The 27,314-nt window shown below is 41.5% G+C and overlaps 1 protein-coding gene across 5 annotated transcripts in view; it reads right to left on the bottom strand.

Moving 5' to 3' along the window:
- Window positions 1-18,975, bottom strand: part of ACVR1C (activin A receptor type 1C) — an 83,678-nt gene extending 64,703 nt beyond the window's left edge. The window contains exon 1 of one of the 5 annotated variants that reach the window (XM_042463308.1): window positions 18,631-18,975. In XM_042463308.1, the coding sequence (XP_042319242.1) occupies window positions 18,631-18,694 (64 nt within the window). In that variant the 5' untranslated portion in view covers window positions 18,695-18,975. Of the gene's footprint in view, window positions 1-13,874; window positions 13,921-16,639; window positions 16,905-17,016; window positions 17,096-18,630 lie in introns of those variants that run through there. The other 4 variants (XM_042463350.1, XM_042463298.1, XM_042463316.1 and 1 more) reach the window with 4 other exon arrangements.
- Window positions 18,976-27,314: the final 8,339 nt, after the last annotated feature.

Below are 27,314 nucleotides of genomic sequence, written 5' to 3'. Positions count from 1 at the left end.
TGCGCGGCAGCAGCGCATGGGGTGCACACCATGGAGCATGCCCCTTCATGTGAATGGGACTGCTGCCGCCGCGCGTATAATGCGGGTGCACTGTACATAGTTCAAAGATAAATTATTGTATTTATAAAAATAGTAATATCATAATATAGTATATATAGCAAATATGGCCAACATGACTACCCCTGGATGCTATAGTAAAGCATTAACCTTTCATTAAGTGACATTTTTTGTATATTTTATTTAATATCAATACACATATAACTGGAAAACATCTTTATGAGTTCTTAAAAGAGCTATGAATAATAAGGTTAGGAAATGACACCCCGCTGCTCATGACAGAGCCGCAATACTTTTTAAAAAAAAAACAGCATAAAATAGCACGAAGAGTAAAAGATACTGGCATTTCTTCTGTCTCCTAGACTTTAAGCATGACGGGAATACCTGGATGGGTAAGAGAATGAGCCATATGTGATTCCATTACCAGTCTCTGTCTGGAAGCACTCCGAAGAATCTGTTCTTTTCTACTGTCACTTCCATATCTAATCAGGACCAAGGGGCAGCCGCTTAATGTCATAAGCATAAACCACAATTGCATATTATGTAATTTTAAAAAATAATAATCCTTAACACTGGAGGCTGCATCAGGAAATCAGAAGAAGTCTAGGAATGCGAAAGGCAGCTAGAAAGATCGTAAAGAGCAAAGATATACATACAACTGACCACTAAAGTAAGAATCATCCAAGCATTGTCCATGCCCCATTATCATGTATGGATGCAAGAGCTGGATGGTGAAAAAGGCAGATAAGAGGAAAATCAACACATGTGATGGTGTGCTGCAGAAGACTTTGAGGATACTGTGGACAGCCAAGAGAACAAAAAATCGTCCTTGAGCGATAAAGACAAAAATATCCCTGGAAGCCAAGATGACAATCTGAAGTTGTTGTACTTGGCCAATCCATGATTCATTGGAAAAAAAATTAAATATAAGATCTATCTTTTATTTTTATTTTTGTCTGGTGGCTTTGTGTTTGTTAATATGTGTACATTTTATTAGTATTTTAGACCAATTGTATGTTTGTTTGTTCAAAAATGTAATAAAACATTATTTAAAAAGAAAGAAAAGGCAATAAAGCTAGGAAGGTAGAAGGTAGTAGAAATGAGGAAGACCACATGCCAGATGGATAGACACAATTAGGGAGGTCATGGGCATGAAATTATCTGAACGAGTAAAGCAGTGGAGAATAGGGGGTTCTTGAGATGTCTCATACCCAAGGGTACTGTAGTTAAAACAACAAAGTCTTCTAATGGAGAATAGATAATACACTCACATTGTTCAAGGTCATTTCTCACCCTGAGACTCCCTGAGGATGAGAAAGAAGGGCAAGCCCCAAGTTCTGAAGTGTAGTACTTCCTTTTCTTAAGAAGGTAAGCAGGGAGGGAGAATCACAATGTATCTCTCAACCACATCAGAGTTAACATATGATATATGAAGGGGGGTGGTTGAGATGACAGATCTCAATTATCTGCTGATTGGAAACAAAACTGTTTCCCTGCTCTGCCTTCACAGGCAAGAGGACAGTTGTGAGAGGGAAGGATCCTGTGTCATCTTCTGTCACTAACAGATTAGACTGGTTTACCCACCTTACTCACCTCCCTTGCCAATGTGGAAGATAAGTAGAGTGGAGAAGAATTCCTCTTTGTTGCCAATCACTAATCAGAGATACCATCTTTGTGCTACTTACCTTCCCATTGGGGAGACTTAGAACTTTATTGCACACGTTTTTCCCCCTGATATGGGAACTGGAAGGAGACTCTCAGAGCTGCGCACAACCTGCAAAAACTGATATATCACACAGCAATCATCCCAAAAGGGCCTGTTCCGTCCCCCTGTGCAAAGCCACGCCACATCCGGTCAGTGCTGAGGTGCGCATTTTCCACGGTCCGAAAGACCTCTGACCAGAACATGTAATGCCCTCAGCACGGGGCCAACGGGGATGGCTTGCACCAGAGGATGGAAACAGGGCCTTTTTGAGGATGATTCGCTTTGTGATAAATCAGTTTTTTCAGGTCTGCGCAGCCCCGAGACTCCCTTTCCAATCCATAACGGGGGAAAAACGGTGTGCGATAAGTTCTAGCAGGGTGGCAGAAGGAATGTTCCTCTTCCATACTGTTAATGGGTCAGAGCTCCCCTTTTTTCTAGTATAAACACAGCAATTTCATTTTCTCTCCGCAAGAAGAAGAAAAAATAATTTTGTTTGTTCATAACAGCATAACTGTAGTTTCAGGAACATGTTGACAACATCATGAGGATCCATCAAATAACGGTAGGAAATTACATGCTTTTAGGAAATGGGTCTCAGTATTTTAAATGTGTTTAAATAAAGAATGCATGTAGAACAACAATGTTGAAATTTAGCATCAATTTATTTTGGGAAAAAAACAGTTAAAAACCATGGAACAAATGATAGTTTTATTATTTTACTCCTATTGTTTGTCGCATATCTGTACTGAAATCACAGAATTTTAGCATTCTACTCTCAAGTAGCGATAAAGTTCACCCTTTAAATCTGTGGCGTTTGAATCTGCAAATCAATCATCCATGGATTGTCATGCCCATATTGAATGACAGCAAGTGAATGTGGATATGATGAATATGGGGCAAAATCAAAGCCCTGGGAGCCAAAGGGCCAGCGTACAGTAAAAACACCAGTTCTTCCTAATGTGCAATGGAATCTATTTTCTGTAATTTGAATTGATTGGTTAGTGCTCTGGTCTCTGGAAACAGCAGAAAACCAGCCTTGTTCCATCCCTCAATATGACAATCCCTTGGGTATAAAGATACCTATCATACCACTTCTCAGCTCCCTCAATTGTCCCTCATATGTTTTGGTTCCAGACTTTTAATTATCTTGGTTACCTTTCCTCAGGATAGTTTCAGCATACCAAGTCATTCTGAAATCTGGCGTCCAATATTCAGGTGAGGACTGACCAAAGCAGAAAAGAATGGAACTACTGCTTCTGTCATGTTTGATACGCCTAGAATTGTGTTGTTTTCTTTGGCTGCTGCATCACACTGTTGATTTTAGCTTGTCGCACTGAGACCGTTAGATCATTTTCACATACATTGCTTGCTAGCCATGGTCACCCATTCTTTATTGGTGGATTACATTTTTTCTCCTGCCTCAATTGGACCTCATATTTATCACTGTAGAAGTTAACTTTGCTAGTTTTGACATAGGTCCCCCAATTGTCTTGAACATTTTGAATTCTGAGTTTGTCCTTTAGGGTTTTGCTACTCTCTGATTAATTTGGGTCACCTGCAAATTGTAGAGCATGGGCCTGCTGTTTATAATCCAAGGCCCCATTCCCACTATAAAAAGAATCGGATGGCTGAGTGAATTAAATGACCTAGTTCCTATTTGAAACCGGTTCCTGTCGCGATGTTGATCGAATTGTCATGATGAAGCAAGGCAAAGGCAAAAGAATGGTTTATCCAGACACCATCTTAAAAGAGGTTCTTTTGAAAAAATGCTATCCAAGCTTTGTGAGAAAGTGGAAATGACAGATTGGAATCGCAGCTTCTTGAGGGGAGGGACTAATGGCAGAGGGTGTTTAATATCCCTCTTCTTTTTTCTTTTTTTTTTTTTTGGAGATGTCATCCCTCCTCCCTCCCCCCCCCCCCCCCGTGCTGTCTTGTTATTGTTGAGTGATGTGTTGGTTCCTTTTTTTAAAACTAAGTGATGACAGTGACAGAATGGTTTAGCTACTACTTGCAAAGGTGCTAAACCACTCTATCGCTTAATCGCTTAATTGTATTTACAAAAAAGAAAACAAAACAAAAATGCCTTGTTCCTACTTCTCACAGGCCTCTCTGGGTCCCGGTGCCCTCCATTTCTTCCTCCTCCTCCTCCTCCTCCTCTCCCTTCCTGGCCTGGCGATGTCCCTTCCCCAGCCCCAAGCTCCCTTCCCAGCCTGCCTTCGTCACTCATCCTCTCTTCTCCACTCCCCCCGCCTTGCCTTGCTCCATTGCCATCCTCCTTGTCACACTCTCTCAGCCTCCAACCCCCCCCCCATTCTCAAGCTGGCTTACGTCAGATGATTGACAGGGAGTTTAAAGCAGTGCTGCCAGTGGGAACCACAATCGCCTCAAAAAACAAAACAAAAACCCAATCACACTGGGTAAGGAAAAGAAACCCTTTCATAATGAGAACTAGGGGTCTTTTGAAATTGCTTTCCAAACGGGGCAAGAGCAAATTACGAAGCGATTCACCTGCCAGTGAGAATGACGCCCAAGCCATTTATAAAGATTAAACATTGGCCCTGGACAAATATTTTCAGAAAGTATACCTGCAATCCTTGAGCAAATGTGTGTTATCTTGTTTGGCAAGATTTAAAAGATGTATCTATGTCATGTTTCAGTTATTCAGCTGATACATAGCAAATATTTTTCTTTGACATAGAGAAATCTTTATGCACCACTCGATGTCAAAATTGCAAACAGCGGCTATCTCTGTACACAGCCTCAAAAAGTTACTTATTTTGGACTACATCTCTAGACTGCAAAGCAGCCTAGAGTAACTTTCCTGAGATTGCCACTATGCCACTTAGTCTCAAGGAAAGTATCTCAATTTATTACAGAAATGATAAGAGCAAACTTATGCCAGAACATACTGCTACTTGTGTTACCAGCCAGACACATCTTTCTTTTTCATAAGCTGGCACAGATAGTCTCTGCATGGACTCAAGGAGAATGAAAACGGTTCATACCCCCATATTTAGCCCCATTTCCTGTAAAATAATAGGAGTTTATTATCAACAAGCAGCCCCCACAACATTGACCCACCATATCAAAAGCAACCTGTTTGCCTTGTGGTGGGTTGCCAGGCACTTACAAAATCTTTGCACCCGTCAGGTGCAGAAAGCTACCTATGTGGTGTCTCCTTCAGGACAACAAAGATTCATTCCTCCTTAACTAAGGGGAAACCTTCTGTAGGCTGCTTCAGAAAACCAGCTAAGGAGCATCATCATCGAACCTTGTAAAAAACTTAAAGTCAGTAGTCAAGAGGTGATTCACACCTGTAGAAATAATGCATTTATACCACTTTAAGTGCTGTACAACATCCTATGCACCTGGAATTTATAGTTTTAAGCTCTTTATCTTCTCTGCCAGAGTGCTATGCCTCCACCAACCACAATTGCAGGATTCAGCTGGATGGAGTCAGTTAGTTAAGTGGTGTCAGTATAGATACACCCAAGGTTCGAGCAAACAACACAGTTGCATTCGTTCATATAGGAAAAGCAACAGAAAAGAAGAAACTGATTTCTGGATTAACTCTAACTCTGGTTAACATAGTTGCTGCCCATAGGAGTACCTGGATTAGGTGCAACTGTAGAAGTTCTCTAACTAAGAGATGAGAGTCATGAGCCCTCCAGATGATGTTCGACTGCACATCCCAGCAGCCCTAAGCCCACACAGTGGTAAAGATGCTAGGAATTGCAGCCCAAACAACATCTGGAAGGCTGCGATTGTCACCCTGAGCTACAGCAAGCACTAATAGAAGTTTATCTTGTAGCATGCTCCTGATACTCAACCCTAGTTAGAACAGTTTATTTCCTTGCATGTTACATTTTGGGATCATAAACTGCTGAAGCTTTTTAATATAAGATGTTTAAAAGCGATAGCTCTGTTGTTTTTTTTTCATGTTATGTGTCTTCAAGTCAACTCTGACTTATGGTGACCCATTTTTAGGATTTTATTGGCAAGATTTATTCAGAGTAGCTTTGCCACTACTTCCCTCTAAGGCTGAGAGAGCGTGACTTTTAAGGTTTTTTTAAAGTAGAGTTACTTTAACATTTTGGGTAACAGTAAATTATTAAATGGATTATGAATAAGCTTCTAATGTCTTCACCCTGATCTGTAATTTTTTTTTTTTCCAGGACTATTCAGTTTTCTCTTTTTTACTGGATCACTTGACCAACGGACTAGGTTCAGAAAATTTTGTTTTGCTTGGCATTGTTTTTCATCAAATCTTAATTATCTTTTCAGGTCTAACATGTGTGTGCAAAGGTGTGAAAAAACAAACTTCACTTGTGAACAGAGGGGGCCTGTTGGACTTCAGTCATGCTAACAAATGGTCGCAAGAGGTAATAAAGGCATGTGTGACGCGACCACAGCTGAGAACAAATCTCTGCCATAGCTCTAAGAACATAACCAGGACAGAATGCTTCTTAACGGATTTCTGCAACAACATTACCATTTCATTGCCCACAGGTAAAAACTTGCTTGTAATGCAAGAAACAATTGTGACTGCATTTTCACATAACATAAACAGGTAACATAACCAGGAACCCTGGTGGTGCGTGGTTAAAGGCTGTTACTGTATACCAATGTTGTAAGTTCAATCCTAGAGAGGGCTCCAAGGAGGTCCACTCAGCCTTCCGTCCTTTCGTGGTCAGTAAAATGAGTACCAGATTGTTTTGGGCATTGGCTTACAATGGTAAACCATGCAGGGTACCTGTGTTGACCTTTGACAAATGCAAACAAAATCCATCAGTGATATATTGTTAAACCACTAGGGAGTTCACTGATAATGGTATAGAAATGTAATTTGCTAAAATTACTTGCTATAACTCTTACCTGCAATAAGCGGAAGTTTTTTAAAGGAAGGCTTTTGAGAGTGTGCCTATTTCTTTAGATGTAATTTTAATTGTACAGTGGGCCTTTCTTGCTCCCCCTGCGATGGCAAAATACTACTTTGATGGCAACTTTATTGTATTTATCTAGGCTGTACTTTTTTAAATGTGTCAGCTGCATTGGTCCCAATTTTGGGAAAACGGTAAGGTAAAATAATAATAATAAATATAATAATTAATATTATATCGATCATCATCACAATCATCATCAATCAGGCAGGCTCCTTTTTTTCATTTTCCACAATGTCACTGACATGTTGTTCCACTTCACTGTAAGAAAAAAAAAACACACACAGAAAGACATAGTGTAAAATAAAACAAATAGGCAATACAGATAATTGAATTACTAAAGATACAAAATATTAATTTGAAAATAGAACATTTGGAAAACAAAAACTTTTTTCAAATTTCAAACAGTGAGGGGTTTTGCCCGGTATTGGCCAGATCTGTGTCTGGTCTTCCAGGATCCAGCCAAGTCTTGGCCTGGTGTTTTGGCCTGTGTCATCCAAATATGAAAACATGAGGTGGGTGGTGGGACCCTGGCTTTTCAGACCGTGCAAATGCCTCAGAGAGTCAACAGAGCAAGCCTATGCCTGCTTGTGTTCAGAGCAAGGCCATTGGACTAAGTAGGGCTCATTTGTCAGGAAATGTAGATCAGGTTCCAAGCCAAAGTCTAGTGAAAGAATTAGAAACTACCTTAGGCAGATGGACTTTGCTGAAAGAAGTATTCATTTTTTTAAAAGTTTATGTACTGCCACTTGAGTCCTTACAGAACAGCGGGCTATAAGAAAAACAACAACAACAACACATAATAATAGTCATGGAAGACAGAAGCAAGCCTGACCAGAACATGAACATTAGTTGAAGGACAATAGTGCCATGTAAGCTAGGGATCTGGGATCATTATTTATAGTATTTCTATATCCCGTTTCTCCCAGTATAAGGACTACAGGCGGTGAACAACTAAACTCACATGACCATTGGCCATGTGAGCTGGGGGAGTGTGGGAGGTATGTTTCAGAAAGTAACTTCGTCGATTACAGACAAGTACACACCCTTCCCCGTTTTTGCTTGCTTACATATCTCACTCCTTGTTTGATTTTGCTGTTATGTTTAATTTTTTTTTGGTTTTTTGTTTCAGTTTGAACTGTTGCTTGACAACAATGGGAAGGAAAGGGATAAGCATTTTTATTTTCATTTTAACAATACAAGTCTGTAGCCTGCCTAGATCTTTTGCGAGGAATTAAAATAATTAGACACATAAGGCATATTCTGTATTTAGGTTATAAACGGGATTGGTTCCCAAAGAGAATTAATTTAATCCTGAGTTTGATTTTCTCGATTGGATAATCCTAGTCTAATGGTGAGGTTCAGTGTGTTCAGAAGGCAAGGGATTTATTTATTTAGTTTAAGATGCTGCCTTTCCCCCAATTGGACCCAAGGCAGCTCACAAAGATAAAAACACCAAGAACCCCAAACTAAAAACCTTTAAAACAGAATTAAAAATATAACATAAAATAAACAGTTTTTCTGAAAAAAAGACAAGAGCCCAATAGGCATTGGTCAATCTGCTGGGGCCAGTGCAGGCATCCCCGGCAGAGATTATCAGGAAAGTACACTGGGAGAATGGGAATGTCAATCCCATAATTCTGTCAACATGCAGAGGCCAATGAATTTTAATTTGTGTGTGTGTCTCTGTGTGTGTGGTGTGTGTGTGTGTTGTGTGTATTTAAAAAAAGGCTCCCTTCGGAAACTGAAAGTGTGACCATAAGAGAAGAACAAATAGAAATACAAAACTTGCACAAGGGAAATACAAGCAGACAAATGGGGTGATTTTGAGGAGCTAGTGTCAATACATGAACAACAATAAATAATCCTTTATGTGGGTAATCCTTATGAACAATAAATCCTTGTGTTATGAAGAAACAGAAAACTGGCTAGGAAGACAGTGGACCACTGGATGACTTGAGTGAGTCATAGAATAGGAGACTGAAAGAATGCAGAGAAGTTAAATGAATTATTTTCATCTGTCTTCATTGCAGAAGCAATGGGAGAGAAGCCTGTGCTTGAATTTACATGTTGAGGAAGAGCTACATAGGAGGCAAGAGATGAAGTGATCAAATTATGGACAAACTGAAATTAGACAAATGGAGAGTCCAGATGTTTCTCTCTGGACACCAATGTGAAATTCAAAATCTTTCAACAAAAATATGTAACATGTGCCAAAAGTGTCCTGTGTACCAGAGAAGTGAATAGTGGCCAATGTATGCTAGCTTTTGCAAGTTCTAAACTAACATCTGGGCTGGAAAATGTGTGCAAAGTGTTGGAGGGACAATAATCAGGCAGATAGGAGGATAATCCCAGGAAAACATCACAAGCTCTAAACAAGCTTAGATAAGTTTGTGAGGTGTCAAGAAGCAAGGATGACTCATTAGACACTGTTTACTTGGATTTTTTTTTTAAAAAAGTATGTGGTGTCAAAGGCCTTTTGATCAGGGTTGTTCACCAAAGACTCTCCTGAGCAAATGTTTGCAGTTATCTGATAAGTCATAGGTTTTCTCATGGAGTGGTGACTGATTAAAGAACAGGATGTAAATGGCAGGCATGAAAACAATAGAGGGATGAAACAGTTAACAGTTTTGGTGTTGGAACTGGTGTTTTAATTTTTGTAGTGGTTTGAGTGTTGAACTCGGACTCTGGGAGACTAGGGTTGATTCCCGCTTGGCCATGTAAACTGGGTGACTTGGGTGAGCTAACATGCTCTAGTCTCGAAGGATTGAGTGATTTTTTATTTATTTATTTATTATTTATTTATATAGCGCTGTAAAGTTAGGGAAGGGGATTCTTATTTCTTGACTGCAGTCTCCATTCTGGTCAATGTTTGATCATTGATCATTCTTTAACTATTTCAATTTCCTCGTTGTCTAGAATGAATCTGTGTATTTCTTCTGTGGTCATTATTTTTGTTTTCTTTACGTTTAGCATCAAACCTGCCTTTGCACTTTCATCTTTGACCTTCCTTATTAACTGTTCCAATTCCTGAATGTCTTCTCCTGATATTATGGTGTTGTCTGCATATCTTAGGTTGTTAATGTTGCTTCCTCCTATCTTCACTCCTCCTTTTTCTGATTCTAATTCTGCTTTTCTTATAATGTTTTCAGCATATAAATTAAACAAGTAGAGTGATAGGACGCAGCCCTGCCTGACCCCTTTGCCTATTCAGAACCACTCTGTTTCCCCGAATTCTGTTGTGGCCTCTTGTCCTTGGTACAGATTCCTCATCAAGACTATCAGATATAGTGGCATGTCCATGTCTTTAAGTGCTTTCCATAGCTTTTCGTGATCTGTACAATTAAATGCTTTGTTGTAGTCTATAAAACACATGCTGATTTTTGTTTGGGATTCTTTGGTGTGCTCCATTAGCCATTGCATGTTTGCAATGTGCCCTTTCCTTTTCTGAATCCTTGGCCTGATACAGACAGGCCAAAATAAAGCTGCTTCAATCACTTTGCAAATAGGCTGTTTAAATGATACATGCGTCCTAAGAGTCCAGAAGCTGCACCAAAGCCACGCTCCAGTCCTAAGGACTGAAGTGCAGCTTTGGTGCAGCTTCCAGACTCTTAGAACGCATGCATCATTGAAACACCATACCTCCAAAGTGACCTGAAGCAGCTTTATTTTGGTCTGTCTGTATAGGGCCCTTCTTGCACCTCTGGAATTTCTCTCAACATCCTCCTTCTCACTCTCCACATACCAAGCTGCAGAGATTCTCTCTCTTCTCTCCCTGCCTACAACTGTTGGAAGAGTTTGGGGTCCTGCAAGAAACAGAACTATCTAGAGGCCCTACAAAGACCAACATTCCTTCAGCCTTGTGTCTAGATTAAGGACACCTCTAATATGTTATATTGTAGACAAAATATTTGTCTAACTAAATAGATTTTGAAATTTTGATCTACAGTGTTTTTAGCTTTAAAAATTCTTTGAACTACAGCTGATTAATCATTTATCTGTTCAGGAAAGAAGCTGAATAAATGGGTAATATTTTTAAGGAGTTTTATGAACTACCTATCTGCAGTCATAATTGATCAGTAACAAAAAATTATATCACAGTATTAGAAATCTCATATGTTCTTGGAGAGAACTTGGAGGTAGAATTTTAAATAATCTCAAAGTAACAGTATGATTAGGTCCAATTAAAGAAGATGCAACGACTAAAAGAAAGACTTTGACATGGCCAAACTTATTCAAAACTCTTCATCTGGCTTTAACTTAAGCATATTTTTGTGACACTTGAGCATATAAATATGTACTATTTGTTTAAGATTTCCATACAGACATGAACTGGAACGGTTAACTGACCAACAACACTATATGGAATCTTTCTGTTCAAAGTTCAAAACATGCATAGATTTCAACACAAAATATGAAACACTTTGTAACTATGGGTTGAAATCCAACTGGTGCCTCATGTTGACAGAACAGCAGACTGGGAGAAGTGATGGCAACTCTAGGGACTGCGGGCCTTTCGACAGAATTTCTTACTTCTTACTTTTCACCTACCCTTTGCAGTCCTACAAGCTTCTCCACAAACAAGCTGGGAGGTATCAGTCCTCTGAAACAAGTTTTTGTGGTGCTTGGAGATGGGGGACTGGATTCTCTTTTGTGAGAGAATGAGCAACACTGGATACAGCCCAAGGTTTCCACTACACATACAAAACCCTTATAGCTTTAGTGTCCTTTCACACTATACATTTATAGTACTGTGATTCCACTTTAACTGCCACACCTAACTCCTATGAAATCCTGGGATTTGTAGCCTAGTGAGAGACCAGAGGAGTTCTTTAGCTGAGAGTTCTAAATGTTCCTTCCCCTAAACTACAAATCTCAGGATTCTATAGGACAGAACCTTGGCAGTTAAAGTGGAATTGTAGCACTATACCTATATAGTGTGAAAAACCTCCTCAACATGGGGATAACTAAATATGGACAGGCTCCCATGGAAAGGGGAAACATGAAGAGAGTTTTCAGGTGGATTTCTAGCAGCTCAGAAGCAAAGCAAATGTTTTGAAAACAGAAGGTGACAGAGTCAATCTCGGGCATCTCCATTTAAAAAAAAAATAGGGGGTGGGGGAGAGAAATAAAGTAGTGGCTAACTGGAAAGTCCTCTGCCTAATACCTTGGAAATCGAAAGCGGGCACTACTTGATCTTAGTGGACCATTGGTCTGATATAGCATAAGGCAGCTTCCCATGGGGGCTGCTGATTATGTGAATTGAATCTCAGATGGATTTACAAGTACCAAATTAAAAATCTCACTGAATGTGATGAAACAGCAGAAAAGGTCATTGTACTTGTATACATTCAAAGTGCCATACACCTGAAGGGCACACAATACAAAATTAGTCCAAAGCTTAAGGGTCCAGCACCATTTCTGCTGAATGCAATAGGGGACACTAAGGACTCTTCTGCATAAGCTGTTCTTGCGACAGTCATGCTACTAAAATAAAATGGGAACACACCATTCCCAAGGCAGCCATCATCACACCTCATTCACATTACTGGGGCTACTGTCCCCATCATGCTTTCTGCCTGCCTTAACCTCACCTCCCTGCTTTTTGCCCTACCCAGCATGCCTGTTAGGGATTTTTTAAAAATCAGACTTTTTTCCTGCTATTCTTGCTAATTAGCTTACTTGCTGTTCACCGCTATGATCTTTGGAATAGCGGTATATAAATAAAACAAATTATTATTATTATTATTATTATTATTCTCGAGCTCTCCTACCCTGACTGAAGTCAAAAGACAGAAAGAAAAAAACATAGGTAAAAAAATTAAAGGTACTAAAGCTAATCCAGAATAGTGAAAGAGAGGGGGACACTGACTCCATGTGATTCACAATCACACAATTTCCCTAGGAGTGATGTTTCACACCTGGGAACTTGAGCAACTGACAGGTCATTGATGGGTTTCCCCCCATCCATGAAAATGGATAGGTCAGGGACAGTGTAGCTACAGATCGGAGGCATCATCATGAAATGATTATGGCTAATGCTGCTTCTTTCCTGGTGTGATTGCAGTTTAAAAGCTGCATGTAGTAATGTCCCAAAAGAAGATGGCGGCAAAGATATGGGGAGCAGGCAGTAGGTGACATAACAGAAACAATAAATACCACCACCATGCAGCCATACCTCTCACAGAAGACACAGGAGCCCTCCACATGCAGAGATAAACACTCAGTCTCCCTCAGAAAGCAGAGAAGGATGGAGAGAGAAAGCATACTCACACAGAGTACATACACACAGAGTACATACACACAGAGAAAGCCTGTCACTCCCCAGCTTCATTTACACACCCACCATCTCCTTTAATTTTTACACCAATTTACCCAACTCCTGAGTCTACATGTAAGTATACTATGCAAATTGGTCTGCATTTTTGCACATTAGCATTGACAGTTGTTTCCACTTTCCTGTGCAAATTCACTTCTATTTGCATCTATTCACCCTCTCTCTGCCAAAAATACTCAGCCATTCAAATGCATGCACAGCAAACGAATGTGCATTTCTGTAGATTTCAGTGGATTCTCTGGTTAAAAACTGCAAAGCCTTTTCCTACTGAGTTTAGGGAGCTTCGTATAGGGGCACAAAAAGCCAAAACTCCTGAGAATTGCCTGTGGCCAGATGACATTGTATCCAAATGGAATGAGGTTTGTTTTAAATGTGTAGACTGAGCCAGTGTGGTGTAGCTGTTTGAGTGTTGGACTGCGACTCTGAAGACCAGGGTTTGATTCCCCACTCAGCCATGGAACTTACTGGGTGACCTAGGGCAAGTCACACTCTCTCTCAGCCTCAGGGGAAGGCAATGGCAAACCTACTCTGAACAAGTATTGCCAAGAAAACGCCATGATAGGTTCACTTTAGGGTTGCCAAAAGTCAGAAATGACTAGAGGGGGAACAACAACAATAACTTTACTAGCCACTGGAGAACCCAAAAGGTTACACCAATTTTGCTTTGAAAATCTGTTCCTAACAAGTCACTAATCAGAAACAACTAGGATTAAATTACTTTTGAACAAAGAAATGCTAAGTCTAACACATTCATTTTTGCAATAACATTTCCAAGATACAGGCATGTGAGATTCAAATTTATCACTTTATGGGAGGCAGGGAGAATGTTTCTTACCCATGCCTTGCCTTCTCTGCTCCTACATCTGCTTTCTGGGTTTCTCCAAATCACTGAGGGAACACAATGAACATGCACTGCCCTCGTGAACATAATCAATAGCTCTCTGGAAAGAAAAGGAGCCTCAGGAAGCAAGCTGGGGGAAAGCAAAAGGAAGCAAACTAGACTTTTCCCCTCAGATTATAGGGAGGTCTGTGAAAAAGTGAAAACATAATTGTATAACATTGGGCTATCCCTTCTGTTTCTAATGAATCAATCCTGGGGAGGGGGGTATTAAAAAGAAGACACCTTTATTTTTTCTCTCTCTCTCTCTTTAATTAATTTATACCCTGCCTTTCCACCCCAAAAACTCCTCAAGTAGTAACCTGTTGTTGTTTTGTGTCTTTAAGTCATTTCTGATTTATGACAACCTTAAGCTGAACCTATCATTGGGTTTTCCTGGCATGTTTCTGCAGAGAGAGTTTGCCATTGCCATCCTCTGAGGCTGAGAGAGTGTGACTTGCCCAAGGTCACCAAATGCATTTCCATGATTGAGCCAGGATTCAAACCCTAGTCTTCACAATCATAGTCTGTGGTCAAATCAATATACCACATTAGCTCAGTAACTTCTAAGTCAAGCTATTTTTTACTCCACATAGGGTATAGTAAAATTAAATGGACTTGTGTTTTCTGTTCAAGACATCAGTATCATAACAACCTGGGATTGGCCCTGTCCACTTAATAGCTTTTTACTTATTATTCCCTTTAAAAACCTAATTGACCTAGTTCTTATATATATTCATTGATGATAATTAAATGCATTAAGCTTCTTAACATCCCTGAGAAACAATAATGAAGGCACAGCAGCCATGAGCAGCTGTCAACCTTATAGGGACAATACGATGAAGAAGGAATAGAGGGGGAAGTATGGATTATATCTTTGATTTGTTAAAGAAAAAAGTGTTAAAATGCATTGTAATGGGAAATGTTATGAATGAGTACAGGTGAACTATGTGAGAAGAAAAAAATAATCAGGCTTAGTGTCCCAGCTGAATTATACAGTAACTACCTGTAGGACACAGGCTTGTCACGTACATTCACAGGCTGACATGCTTTCTGGCCTTTATGTAGCACCTCTTGTTTAAGATTAGAATTTGAACATGCAGAATGAAGCTAAGCAACGGCAGAAAAAAGTAGTCTACTGTCTGCAGTGAGTAGGTTTCAAGAGACACACCTCAGTCTGTCTTGAAGCTCCAAGCTGATCCATACACATACACACACACACACACACACACTTACCAAAGTGTATTGGAAAAAAATCCTCTCCAAAAATTAAGCAGCATGCATCTCATCACAAACTTTTCACAACGGGACTTTTATCGTGAATGACAATGTAAGCCTCTACGTGGCTTGACAACCTTTGGCCAGAGAAACACCTGGACCATTCACAACAGCAACAATGAGACTTGAAGCTTACTATCTTCACACAAGTGTGAAATATTGAACTAGAGCAAACACTGTGCGCTTTGCAGATGTCAGCTGTCATGGGTTTTTTTTAAAAAAAGAGAGAGAGAGAGAGAGAGAGAGGAGGAGGAGGAGGAGGAGGAAGGAAGGAAGGAAGGAAGGAAGGAAGGAAGGAAGGAGGCAGGCGGGCAGGCAGGCAGGCAGGCAGGCAGGCAGGTCATTATGGGTTCTATACTGAGAGAAAGACATGATAAAGAAAGAAAGAAAGAAAGAAAGAAAGAAAGAAAAGTTAAGGCAGACTTCAAACTGGGCAAATATGAAATCTTAAGAAGACAGTATCCTGCTTCTCCTCCCAGCAAAGTTATACAAAATAAGGAAACATTTGCATGTTTCCTGACTTTATATGATCTATACAGATTGTGGAATTCAGATTTGTTTCTAAGCACAGAATAAAGGTTACCTGGTAAACAAGAAACAACAGTGTTTTTTAAAAAAAAAAAGATGTGTAAGACAATCATGGGGAGCCAGTGTGGTCTGAGCTTTGTACTAGGACTCTGGAAACCAGAGTTCAAATCCCTGCTTAGCCATAAGTCCGAAACAACTTGAAGGAGCATAATAACAATATACAGAAGCATGTTGCTGTAGCATCTGTGTTGAACTAACCTTAGCCTAGAGCAGACCAAAGTAGTAAAAGCAGGAGAAAGGGCTGCCTAAAACTGGAGAATTTCAGGAGGAACTAGTTAAACAGGAAAAAATGTTAAGGCAGAACACAAACAGCATCTTCACCACTAGAGTCCTTGCATAATGTGAAAGAGAAGTAACCATGCCTTTACACACCCCGTTCAATACCCAGTGTTACTCCATTAAGTGGACAGAATTCACAGCAGAAGTATTCTTGCTTTGCTTTGCAAGAAGCAAGTTTCTTGCTTCAGACAAGTAAAGGAGGCTGCAGATGGGGGACACCTGGAAAGGAGAAAACACCACCACCATTTAACAAGAAACAGGGGAGCTGTCAAATTAATTTGTTTAGACCAGCAAAACAGTTTGAGGGACAAACTGCATGCTGACTGAATGCAAGGAAGAAAGAGAAACCTGAGCAGCTCCTTCCCCCAGCATGAAGAGGAGAGGTTTAACTCTCTTTACCGCCAGCTTTGCAGTGGGTAGGGAATATGTCTTAAAAGTCGCTATTAGCATTCCAATGACACTAATGGGACAGGTGAGTTGGTCCCCCTCTTGCCAATATTAGCAGTTATCAGAAGAAAGATACACATTCTCCCCAATACAGAAAACATACCCATCCATTCCATTCACTCTGTGCCTACCTGTCTCACATCCAAATAAATATGCCTTTATTACTGTCATTGTGTGTCTTGATTCTGACTTATTCTAAGCTTTTCTTGGCAAGATTTCTTCATAGGAGGTTTGTCCTTGTCTTCATCTGGGGCTGAGAAAGTACGGTTTGCCTAAGGTCATTCTGAGAGTTCCTGTAGCTGAGCAGGGATTTGAACCCTTGTCTCTCAGAGGCCTGTTCCAACATTCAGACCACTATACCATGCTGCCTCCTATCTCTTTAGACTGCTTTCCTCTAAAGTGGCTCATCACAGCCACACGCACATCTTCGATGCACCTCCTCCCATGACTGCCCTATAATAAACTTTTTGTTCGCACACTGGCACACGTCCCATTTTGTTTCACCCACCTGACTGGCACTGGTGCGACAGAATGAGCCCAGATTCCTTTCCAACAGACTGACCATCCCATCCTTTCATGCACAGCCTGTGTGTGTGTGTGTGTATAAATAGTTGGGAAAGTTTTTCAAGGTCTAAGGCCCTGTGCCCAAATGTGCTAATGATCCCAAGGTGAACCAACAATAAAATGTGCACAACCTCTAAGAATGCACCATGTGCTTTTGCCTCTCAGGAACCACAAACACCTTCTTTTGCACATCTACTGATCACGGCAAGGAGCTCTGGATGATGAGGATGTAACTTCAGGTAAACCTGTGTACCCGTCAGTGTTGGAAGCAGCGCAAGAGCAGTTTTGAAATAAAAGGCAGGCCTTTTTAAAAATAAATAAATAAATAAATCTGCTGCCAGCTGCAGCCGTCCTTTGCCCTCAGTGCTCTAAGCAACCTCCGCCCAGTACAGTTTATATTCAGTTCAGTTCATCAGGATCCAACCTGGATTGCCTCCTCAACACGGCTGTCCTTGCACAAACACATTAGGTGTATTCACATTGCAGAATTAAAGCAGTTTGGCCCCACTTTGACTACCATGACCTTACCCTACAGAATTCTGGGATTTTTGGTTTGGTGCGGTATTGAGTCCGGTCTGTCAGATTGCTTTGGTGCCTCATCAAGCCACAAATCCCAGGACAGAGTGATGGCAGTTAACGTGGTGTCAAACCTTTTTAATCCTGTAGTGTGGCTACACCCATTAGCTTACTTCAAGACACTACCTGACCAGTCCTGAACTTCTATTAGATTGTGAGACAAGATAGAACCATCATGGGAGAGGGAGCCCACCTAGTGTAATACTTTCAAGTTGGCTAAAGGGAGAAGGAGTGCCTCTGAGCACATGCAGAGAGTTGTTCTGCCCACCCCCTCGAAGTGTCAGCGGGATGATGCCCGGCTTCCAAGGATGCCAAAGGGACCTTGTAGCTCCTTTGAGACTAACTGAAGGAAAGAAAGAAACTGAGTGCAGGAGCTTTCCTGGGCTTGAGATGACTTCCTCAGGAGAAGGCAAAGGTACCAAAGCAACTCAGCACTAATAATAATAATCTTGCAGCCCCTTTGAGAGGGAGAGGAAGAAGCTGGGAGCCTGAGCTTTCCTAGACTTGAGTCTGCTTCCTCAGGAGAAAGGAAACGTACCAAAGCAACTCAGCACTAATATTAATAATAATAATAATAATAATAATAAGGCATCAAAGCAGCACAGCACTAATAATAACAATCATAATAAGATATCAAAGCAACTCAGTACTAATAATGTTAGAAATAATAAGGCATAAAAGCAACTCTGCACCTGTAATAATAATAATAAGGTATCAAAGCAACACAGTGCTGATAATAATAAGGCATCAAAGCAACTCAGCAGTAATAATAATAATACTAATAAGACATCAAAGCAACACAGCACTAATAATAACAATAATAGTAAGGCATTAAAGCAGCTCAGCCATAATAATAATAATAAGGCATGAAAGCAACTCAGCACTAATAAGAGGAATAGTATGGAAAGGGAGCTTGTTCTGGGGTCTCCAAGAAGCAGAAGCCGAAGCCGAAGCCGAAGCGCCCTGGTGTAAAGCGCCTCACCTGCGGCGAGAGGGGCGCAGGCGGCGGCCAGGAGGGGCAGCAGGAGCAGGGGCGCCCGCCGCATGGCCCCTGGCTGGAGAAGGAGCAGGAGAGGCAGCGGCAGCGGCAGCAGCAGGAGCCCTGGAGCTGGGGCCAAGGAGGCGAGGGAGCCAAGGAGGCAGGCAGGGCTTCCCAGGAGGAGACGCCGCCTCCAGCTCCCTGCCTGCAAGCCCTTTCCCCCTTCTCTTGGGGGCCAGTGCCTTCAGAGAGAGCGAGCAGAGAGTGGGGTGACTTGCCCCTCAGTGGGATTCGAACCCTGCTCTCCAGAGCCAGAGTCCAAGGCGCAAGCCACTGCGCCACGCTGGCTCTCTCAGCGAGCTTTCTCCAGGCTGAGGAGGGGCAGCCAAGGTGGCCAGGCAGCCTCCTTTGCCAGCTGATGCCCAAGGTGCCCAGAGGTCCTCCTTTTCCTTTTCCACTGCGCGGGAAGGCAAAGGACCACAAAATGGAGGGCACTGAAGAAAAAGAAAGGAGGGCATCCCCAAAGGAAATGTGACAAAGGGGGCTATAAAACAGGAGTCCATGCTTCTAGGTCCTGCTCCAAATGGAGGACTCCTCCTGGGCAGAAGGTTGAAATGGAGGACAGGAGGAGGACAGCTTCTGGGCACCCTGCATGCCCTTCTATCCAGCAGGAATCCCAAAATGCCCTCCATTTGGAGCATGGCAAAGAAGCATGGAGCTATAGTTCTGTATAGTTTTGTTTATAGTTTAGCTTTTCTTTTTTAAAAAACATTCTCTCTTTTCCTCAGAGGCCCTCCATTTTGTGGTGACTTCTCGTTTTGAAAAGCTCAGCCGTGTAAACCCTCAACTAGGTGACCTTGGGCAAGTCACACTCTCTCAGCCTCGCAGGATAACGACAAAGAAGCTTGCCAAGAAAACCCTATGGAATTTATCACACAAAGGAGATTGGGAGTTTAACCCGTGAATCCCGGGGGGGGGGGGGTGTCGCGTAATTCCAGGTAACAATTTCACACGACAGCACACAAAACCCGCCATTAAAGTGGTCACAAAGAATCATCAATGCACATCTTTTTACTTTTGGGATTTCAGTGACAGTGCATTTCCAATATCACTTTATTTGCCAAATCATGTGTGATAATCATTCATGCAATTACTCGCCACTTTTGCTTTATTTGCAGGATGCTTTAAATGCGCTTTAATGTCTCTTTAATGCCGAAATTAGCCCCAGTGTAATAAACTCCTATGATAGGGCTGCCATGAGTCAGAAATGACTTGAAGGAACACAACAACAACAAGACAAAGTTGTTTATGTCACAACTATTGTCCTTACACTCCATGTGATATACAGGAATTGCAATTTATGAGGAACATTAGTGCCAAAAAAACATTATTAAGGATTCTCTATGTACTCTGAGGGGAAGGCAATGGCAAACCTCCTCTGAAGAAATCTTGCCAAGAAAACCCCATGATAGGTTCACCTTAGGGTCGCCATAAGTTAGAAGCAACTTGAAGGCATACAACAACAACATGGTGCGGTACAGGAAGAGGTCAATGAGAAGGGTGACACCATGAGTTACTGCACCAAGTAACTAACCTTAGTGATGCCCCAGTCCCTGTACCAATGAGCAGGAGTTTCTATCAACAGCATTGGCCTTTCCAGTTAAGGAAAGGATGAGGACCCAAGGCTCTCCAAATGTTCTTCCTGCATTGCAGTCAGCATTCTTCACTTTTGGTTATGCTGGCCAGGGCTGCTGAGACTTGCAGTCCAAGAACTGGAGGGCTGCTTGATTCCCATCCATAACCTTTAGCTTTCTCCCTTCCCCACCTGTTCAGCCAAATGCTGAATATGCAGGTAAAAATCTTCCCTAGAGACAAGAAAGTGCCATTGGTCCAAAACACACACTGCAGAAAATAATCCAGTTTGAGACTGCTTCAACTGCCTTGGCTCAGTGCTATGTAATCCTGGAAACTGCAGTTTATTGTTGCACCAGAGCTCTCTGGCAGAGAAGGTTAAATGTCTCACAAAACTACATCTCCCAGGATTCCCTAGCATTGAGCCAGGGCACAGCAGTCTCAAATTGGATTGTTTCTGCAGTATGTTTTAGTGTGGTGGAATGGTTGTGTGTTGGTTTAAGACTCTGGGAGACCAGGTTCAAACCCCTTCTCAGTCATGGAAACCTTCCTTGGACAAGTCACACCTTCACGCATCTGCAGAGCTTATGCTTGCAGCTTCCTTCCGTTCTCTCAGAGGTGCTACAAGATTGCATACCAACCAGACTAACACGGCTATGCCTTTGAATTTTGTCAGGAAAAAACTGTGATAGATTCCCTATAAATCCGAATCAACGTGATAACAAAGAGAAAACAAATCTGAAGTGAAAACGTATTATACAGTAAGCCCTCCACATTCGCTGGGGTTAGGGGCCTGCGAAAGAAAAGCCACAAATTAAAAACCCACTTTTTTTTTAACCTGAGAGAATCTGTAGGTCCTCCAGCGCAACTCTATGCCATAAATTGACTATAGGATTACACTGAAGGACCTACAATGCTAAAAGAAGTGTTCTCTCTAGGAATCTAAGTCCTCCAATGCAATTTATGATGTATATGACCATAGAGTTGTGCTGGAGGACCTAGAGATTCCTAGAGAGAATATATTAATCAAATCCATGAATAATCAAAGCTGCAAATGTGGAGGGCTGACTGTAATCCCGAACAGTCTTATTACAGAAGTCTCCCAACAATACTCTGTTGCATTCTCCTATCCCTCATTATATAGATAGGGATTCCCTTTCTCATTGTATCTATCATGTGGCTCCTGTCATTCAATCTTGGAGGCAGTTTAACAGCTCTCTCCCAAGATTCTAAACTGCCGGTAACTGTAGTCAGCAGTCAGTCAGTAAGCAGTAAATTGTCCCATCTTCCTGCTATCTTAAAAGATAGTGAGATTTATTTCTCCTTAGCCAAACCATCCCCAGTTAGATTAGGTTTTAGTTATTTTATGTATATATTTATTAAAGGGATTACTGCTTGTTTTTTAAACTACAAACTGTATGTTTGGTGTTGTTTTTCTGAGTAAGGGTTGAAACAGACTGCAGAAATAATCCATCTTGAAACAGCTTTAACTGCCCTGGTTTAATGCTAGGGCATTGTGGGAACTGTAGTTTTGTAAGACATTTAGCCTTCTGTTAGAGAGCTCTGGTGCCACAACAAACTATAGTTCCCAAAATTCTCTAGTACTGAGCCAGGGCAGTTAAAGCGGTTTCACGATGGATTATTTCTGCAGTCTGTTTCAGCCCTAATTTTTTAGCAAGACAGATTTAAATAATAGTCTGACCCACACTTTCATTGTTCTCCTGATGAAAGATGATCTCAAACAAGTTTAACTTTCAAACTTGCATATATATTTTTCCCTTTAAAAGAATTAACACCCTGGTAAACTCAAATTGCACCCCACATACTCAATGGCTGCATTCGCACTGCAGAAATAATCCAGTTTGATACTGCTTTAACTGCCATGGCTCAGTGCTATGGAATTCTAGAAAGTGTAGTTTTGTGAGATCTTTAGCATTATTTGCCAGAGTTCTGGTGCCACAACTAATTATGATTCCCAGAATTCCACAGCATCAAGCCATGGTGCTGTTGAGATGGATTATTTCTGCATCACAGATACAGCCAACCTGAGCTTTACAGAAGCCATGTTTCACTTTTGTCTAAGTTGGGAACCAAAAGAAAAATATATTTTAGTCAAAATATATGTAAATTAATTAAGAAAAACAACAGAAGATTATAAGGCAACCATGGAGGCTAAATTAAGTGATATATTCTATAAATATAAATAATGAACACAGAGGAATATGGGCTGATACATACATTAGTAACAAACCTGTTTGCTCCAATGAATATTTGCATCTTTCTTTGCACATTACAATATATTCTGAAAGACAGAAAGTAAGGAAGGAGGAAAACCTTGGGAACCCCCCCCCGCATTGCAGATCGGGGGGGGGGTGAGGTACAAAGCATGGCCCTGCTCTGTCCACATTATAGCGTAGGATGACAATGGTGTAGGAGATGGTTATTAAAGGATTATGCTTATAAACAAATATGTTAAAATTATATTTTAAATATATTGTCAACCTTCTCGACTTAACTACATAATGGAACATTTAGGATCTAGTTGTCTAAGCTGTGAACATATATGTATTTTGATGGAATATAATACATTAGGATGCCATCCATTATTTGTATTATTGGGATTAGTGTCTTGAACTATCTGTGATTGCTAATTTTTGCTATTATTAACTGGCCATGTGCTGTAAATAAAAGTCATTCATTCAAAACATTATATATGAATATAAGGTTTTATTTATCCCCCCCTCCCCCGAAGCTCTCCGCCATACACCAGCGACATCAGAAACAACCACTTTTCTCCCTCGGCAGCACTGGAAGCAGAAGGAGTACTGGAAGCAAATGGAGCAAAATTGCAGTGCCGCATCATGGAAAATGTGGCACCTTGGAAGTTGTGGGGTGGTGTACCGGGACCAAAGCAAAGATGCATTCCACACCACAAGACCAATTCAAGTTGGATTTGAATTGACCTTGGAAAAAGATTTGTGAATTTGCTAGTTCACCGAATTCACCTACTTCTGGAGTGACTTTGGATTGACTTAGGATTGGGCTCAGAATGACACCACATAGACATCAATCGCGTGTGATAATCTATCACGTAATAATATGATTTCACATGATTGGGTCCGGAATGGCTTTGGATCGGAGTTCCAAAAATCGTGTGATAAGGGCCATAGGTTCATTCAGCCAGGTGTCCACCATCCTATATCTGTGCATTTCATTTTTCCTCCTTAAGTGCAGTACCTTACATTTCTCCTTATTGAATTTCATTTTGTTAGCTTTGGCCCAGCTTTCTAGTTTAATAATAATAATAATAATAATAATAATAACAATAATAAAATTTATTTGTATCCCGCCCCTCTGAGAACAATCGGGGTGGCTAACAAAGTTAAAAATACAAAACATATAAAATCCCTGGTACCCTCCCCTCCTTAAAAAAGTATTAAATCCAATGCAATATTTAAAAAAACAGAACAAAAAACAACAAACAAACAAACATACATATAAGTTAAAAACTGACCAGAAGGTCAATAACTTCACACCAGCAAACAATCAGTCGGTGCAGCAGTATCTTTCCCAGACATTTTTCTAAGGCCGGGTTCAGGTCATTCAGGTCATTTTGAATTTTGATCCTGTCTTCTGGGGTGTTAGGTACTCCTCCTACTTTGGCGTCATCTGTAAATTTAATAAGTATGCCCCCAATTCTGTCATCCAAGTCATTGATAAAGATGTTGAATAGCACTGGGCCAAGGACAGAGCCCTGTGGGACCTCACTGGTCACTTCTCTCCAGGATGAAAAGGAGCCATTGTTGGGCACCCTTTGGGTTCGGCCGGTCAACCAATTTCAAATCCATGTAACAGTTACCTTGTCTAGCCCACATTTTACTAGCATGTTTGCAAATCTTGCCAGGGTTGCCATAAATTGAAGTTGCCTTGAAGTCATGTAACAATGTTAGCCCTCCACATTTGCAGCTTGGAAATTTGCAGATTTATTTAATATGTTCTCTCTAGGTATCTCTAAATCCTTCAGAACAATTCTGCTGGAAGTTGACCATAGAGTTGTTCTGGAGGATCCAGGGATTACTAGGGAAGTTTTTCCGCTTTCAAGGGGGTCCCACGCGTCTAACCCCAGAAAATGTGGAGGATCCACTGTACTTAGTTTTATACACAATGCATACAGTTTCATTTAAAAAAAAAGCACAGTTCATCATAAGTAATAGATATACTATACGACAATCCTTTGGTTGCACTGTTTAAATTCCATCAAGTCACATGAAGAGGCCTTATTAAGCAGCTCTTGATTTCCCGGAATGCAGTTTTCTTAGAGTCATTTATTCCAGACATGTTATTTAAATCTCTTAAGCATCAGCTAGTAATATTCATTGTATCACCCCTGTTTCTTTCTGCCCCCTACTGGCCTTTGGTGTTAAATGAGCCTTCACTTCCATTTCCCCACCAGAACAGCAAAAACCTATTGCAGCTGTCACACAGCCATGGTTGTGTTGCAGTGAAAGGTGAAGAAAGGTGCTTTCCTTCTCCCCAACATTTAGGCAAAACAAGGAGTGGTCTTAACATTGCAGTTGCATAACAGGCACACACCATAGTCCTCTGAGAGGTCATGGATTTGTATGTAAATTTGTTTCTTGATTTATTGTGGGAGTAAAGTGCTAGCATGGCATAGAGAGCCAAAGTGGCATCATGGACCTTGACTCTGGAGACCAGAGTTCAATGCCCACTTGGCCATGAAACCCACTGGGTGACCTTAGGCAAGTCACATTCTTTCAGCCTCAGGAAGGCAATCGCAAACCTCTGAGCAAATCTTGACAAGAAAACCCCAGAATAGGTTTGCCTTTGGGTTGCCATAAGCTGGAAACGACTTGAAGGTGTACAACACACACATGAGGTAAGTAGCTGTCGGGAAGGGGAAAATAATGCAGTGCTGAGATGGATGCCGACTGATTCAATATTTTAGGAGATTTGCATGAGGCAGTTAGCAAATGATAATTTTAATCTGAGTGAAGAGCAGTTTAGCCAGGGGCTTGAGAAGAGTGCAGCATGAAAAAGTGGTTGAAAAGGGTTTGAGTTAGACTAGGGTTGAAATGAGAGATATGGGTTTGAATTGAGTAATTGGTAAGGGTCTGATTTAGCTTGACAGGAGAAAGTGTGGTGTCATAAATACAATAAGTAATATGCTGTTTTATATTTAACTTCTGTAAATAGAAGTTTGTTTTTGTTTTTATACACTACAGTGTTACCCCGGGATACGAATGCGCCGCCTTACGAAATTTCCGGGTTACGAAAAAATCCAATTGAAAAAAACTGTTCCGGGTTACGAAGATTATTTCGGGTTACGAAAGAAATTTTGGTGCTTTTCGGCGCTTTTTCGCACCAAATCGCGGCTTTTCCCCATTAGCGCCTATGGGGTTTCGGCTTGCGAAAGCCTTTCGGGTTACGAAAGCGGCGGCGGAACGAATTATTTTCGTAACCCGGGGTAACACTGTATTGACCTCTGGAAACACTATGGAGTTTATCAAACGGGAGGAATTTAAATTAAATTCGAATGTAAAGAAAGTGGGGCCAGAACGCATTCACTTAAAGTTGCTAGTTTTACACAATTACGTGAATACGCATTGTATTTAAACTGGCTCCCCATTGCCCAAAAATTGCATGCCATTGCCCGAATTTGCATGTGGCAGTCTATCATGCAATAACGTAAAACCCCATGATTGCGTTCAGACTGACTTCCCATTGCCCGAATTTGTGTGTAGTAGGTTATCACGCAATAATGTTAAACCCCATGATTGCGTTCAGATTGCCATCGGATTATACTTCCAATTCCCTTTGTCTGATAAACTCCTATCATTCTGAGAGCTTGGTTTCAGACAATGTGTCTGTCTGTCATGGCAGCATTGAAGTTGGAAGGGTGGAGTATAAATCCTTATAGGAAACTTGAGGTCATTTAGACTGATCCTACAGTTGGCGTCATACAAAGAAGACAGGGAGAAGTCCTTATGTGTAGTGGAGGGGAGGATCAAGAGAAGCCCTCACACTGATTGTTTACAGAAAACACTGGGAAGGTTTACTATTTGGTAGGTTAAGTGTAAAGACCTGCACATTTAGTAACAGTGGTGGAGAAGAATCCTCACAGTTCATGACACTGGAAGAATATAAGTTAACGTTTATTGTACTAGCCCAGTGTTTCTCAAATAGTGGGGCGCGCCCCCCCTGGGGGGGCGCGAGGCTCTGTAAAGGGGGGCGCGAGGTTCTTGCTGTTCAGGCTGCCTGGCCATTGGCTGGACAGCCTGCTCCTGCTGCAGGAGCCTGCCCCAGCTCCAGTCTTCCCCATTGGCCAGCCAGCCTGAAGAGGAGGAGCTTCCTCTCTTTTGAGCCTCGCGCGGGCCCAAGGCTGGAGCCTGGAGAGGGCTTTGCAAATTGCAGGCAAGCTGCTTCCTCTTTCCCCCCCCTGTTTCTCTTCCTCTTTCCCTCCTCCTCCTCTTATTCTTTTTCCTCCCCTATTTCTCTTCCTCTTTCCCCCCTCCTCCTCCTCTTCCTTTTCTTCCCGTTCCTCCTCCTCTTCTTTTTATCTTTTTTCCTATTCTTCTTCTTTCTTCTCCTTTTCTTCTTTCTCCTTTCCCTTCTTTTTTCTCCCCCTCCCCCTCCTCCTCTGTTGTTGTTGTTGTTGTTGTGTGCCCAACTCCCCCCTTGGCCAGGCCTGCATTTCCCAACAAGAGGGAAGGCAGGACTTGTGGGGGTCATGGGGGGAGGGCTGAGGGGGAGGCAAAAGGGAGCCCAGGAGGGAGCCCATCACGCTGCATCCACACTGGAGAAGTAACCCAGTTTGGCTGGCAATGCTTTAAATCTTTTCTGACTCAAGGCTATGGAATTCTGGGAGCTGGAGTGTGTTGTGGGGACCAGAACTCAAAGCCCGACTCTTCTATGTCTCAAGGCTATGGAATTCTGGGAGCTGGAGTATGTCAGAATTTCTGGCTTATGGCAACCCTGTGGGAAACCCTCCAGGAGAATGCCTGTTCTGTTTCAAATGCTAAGCTTGCTTGTGAGTG

Source organism: Sceloporus undulatus, chromosome 1 (assembly GCF_019175285.1).
Source record: "Sceloporus undulatus isolate JIND9_A2432 ecotype Alabama chromosome 1, SceUnd_v1.1, whole genome shotgun sequence".
Lineage (NCBI taxonomy): Eukaryota > Metazoa > Chordata > Lepidosauria > Squamata > Phrynosomatidae > Sceloporus > Sceloporus undulatus.
The sequence above is the reverse complement of the archived record's forward strand: the minus strand, read 5'-3'. Positions and strand labels throughout refer to the sequence as shown.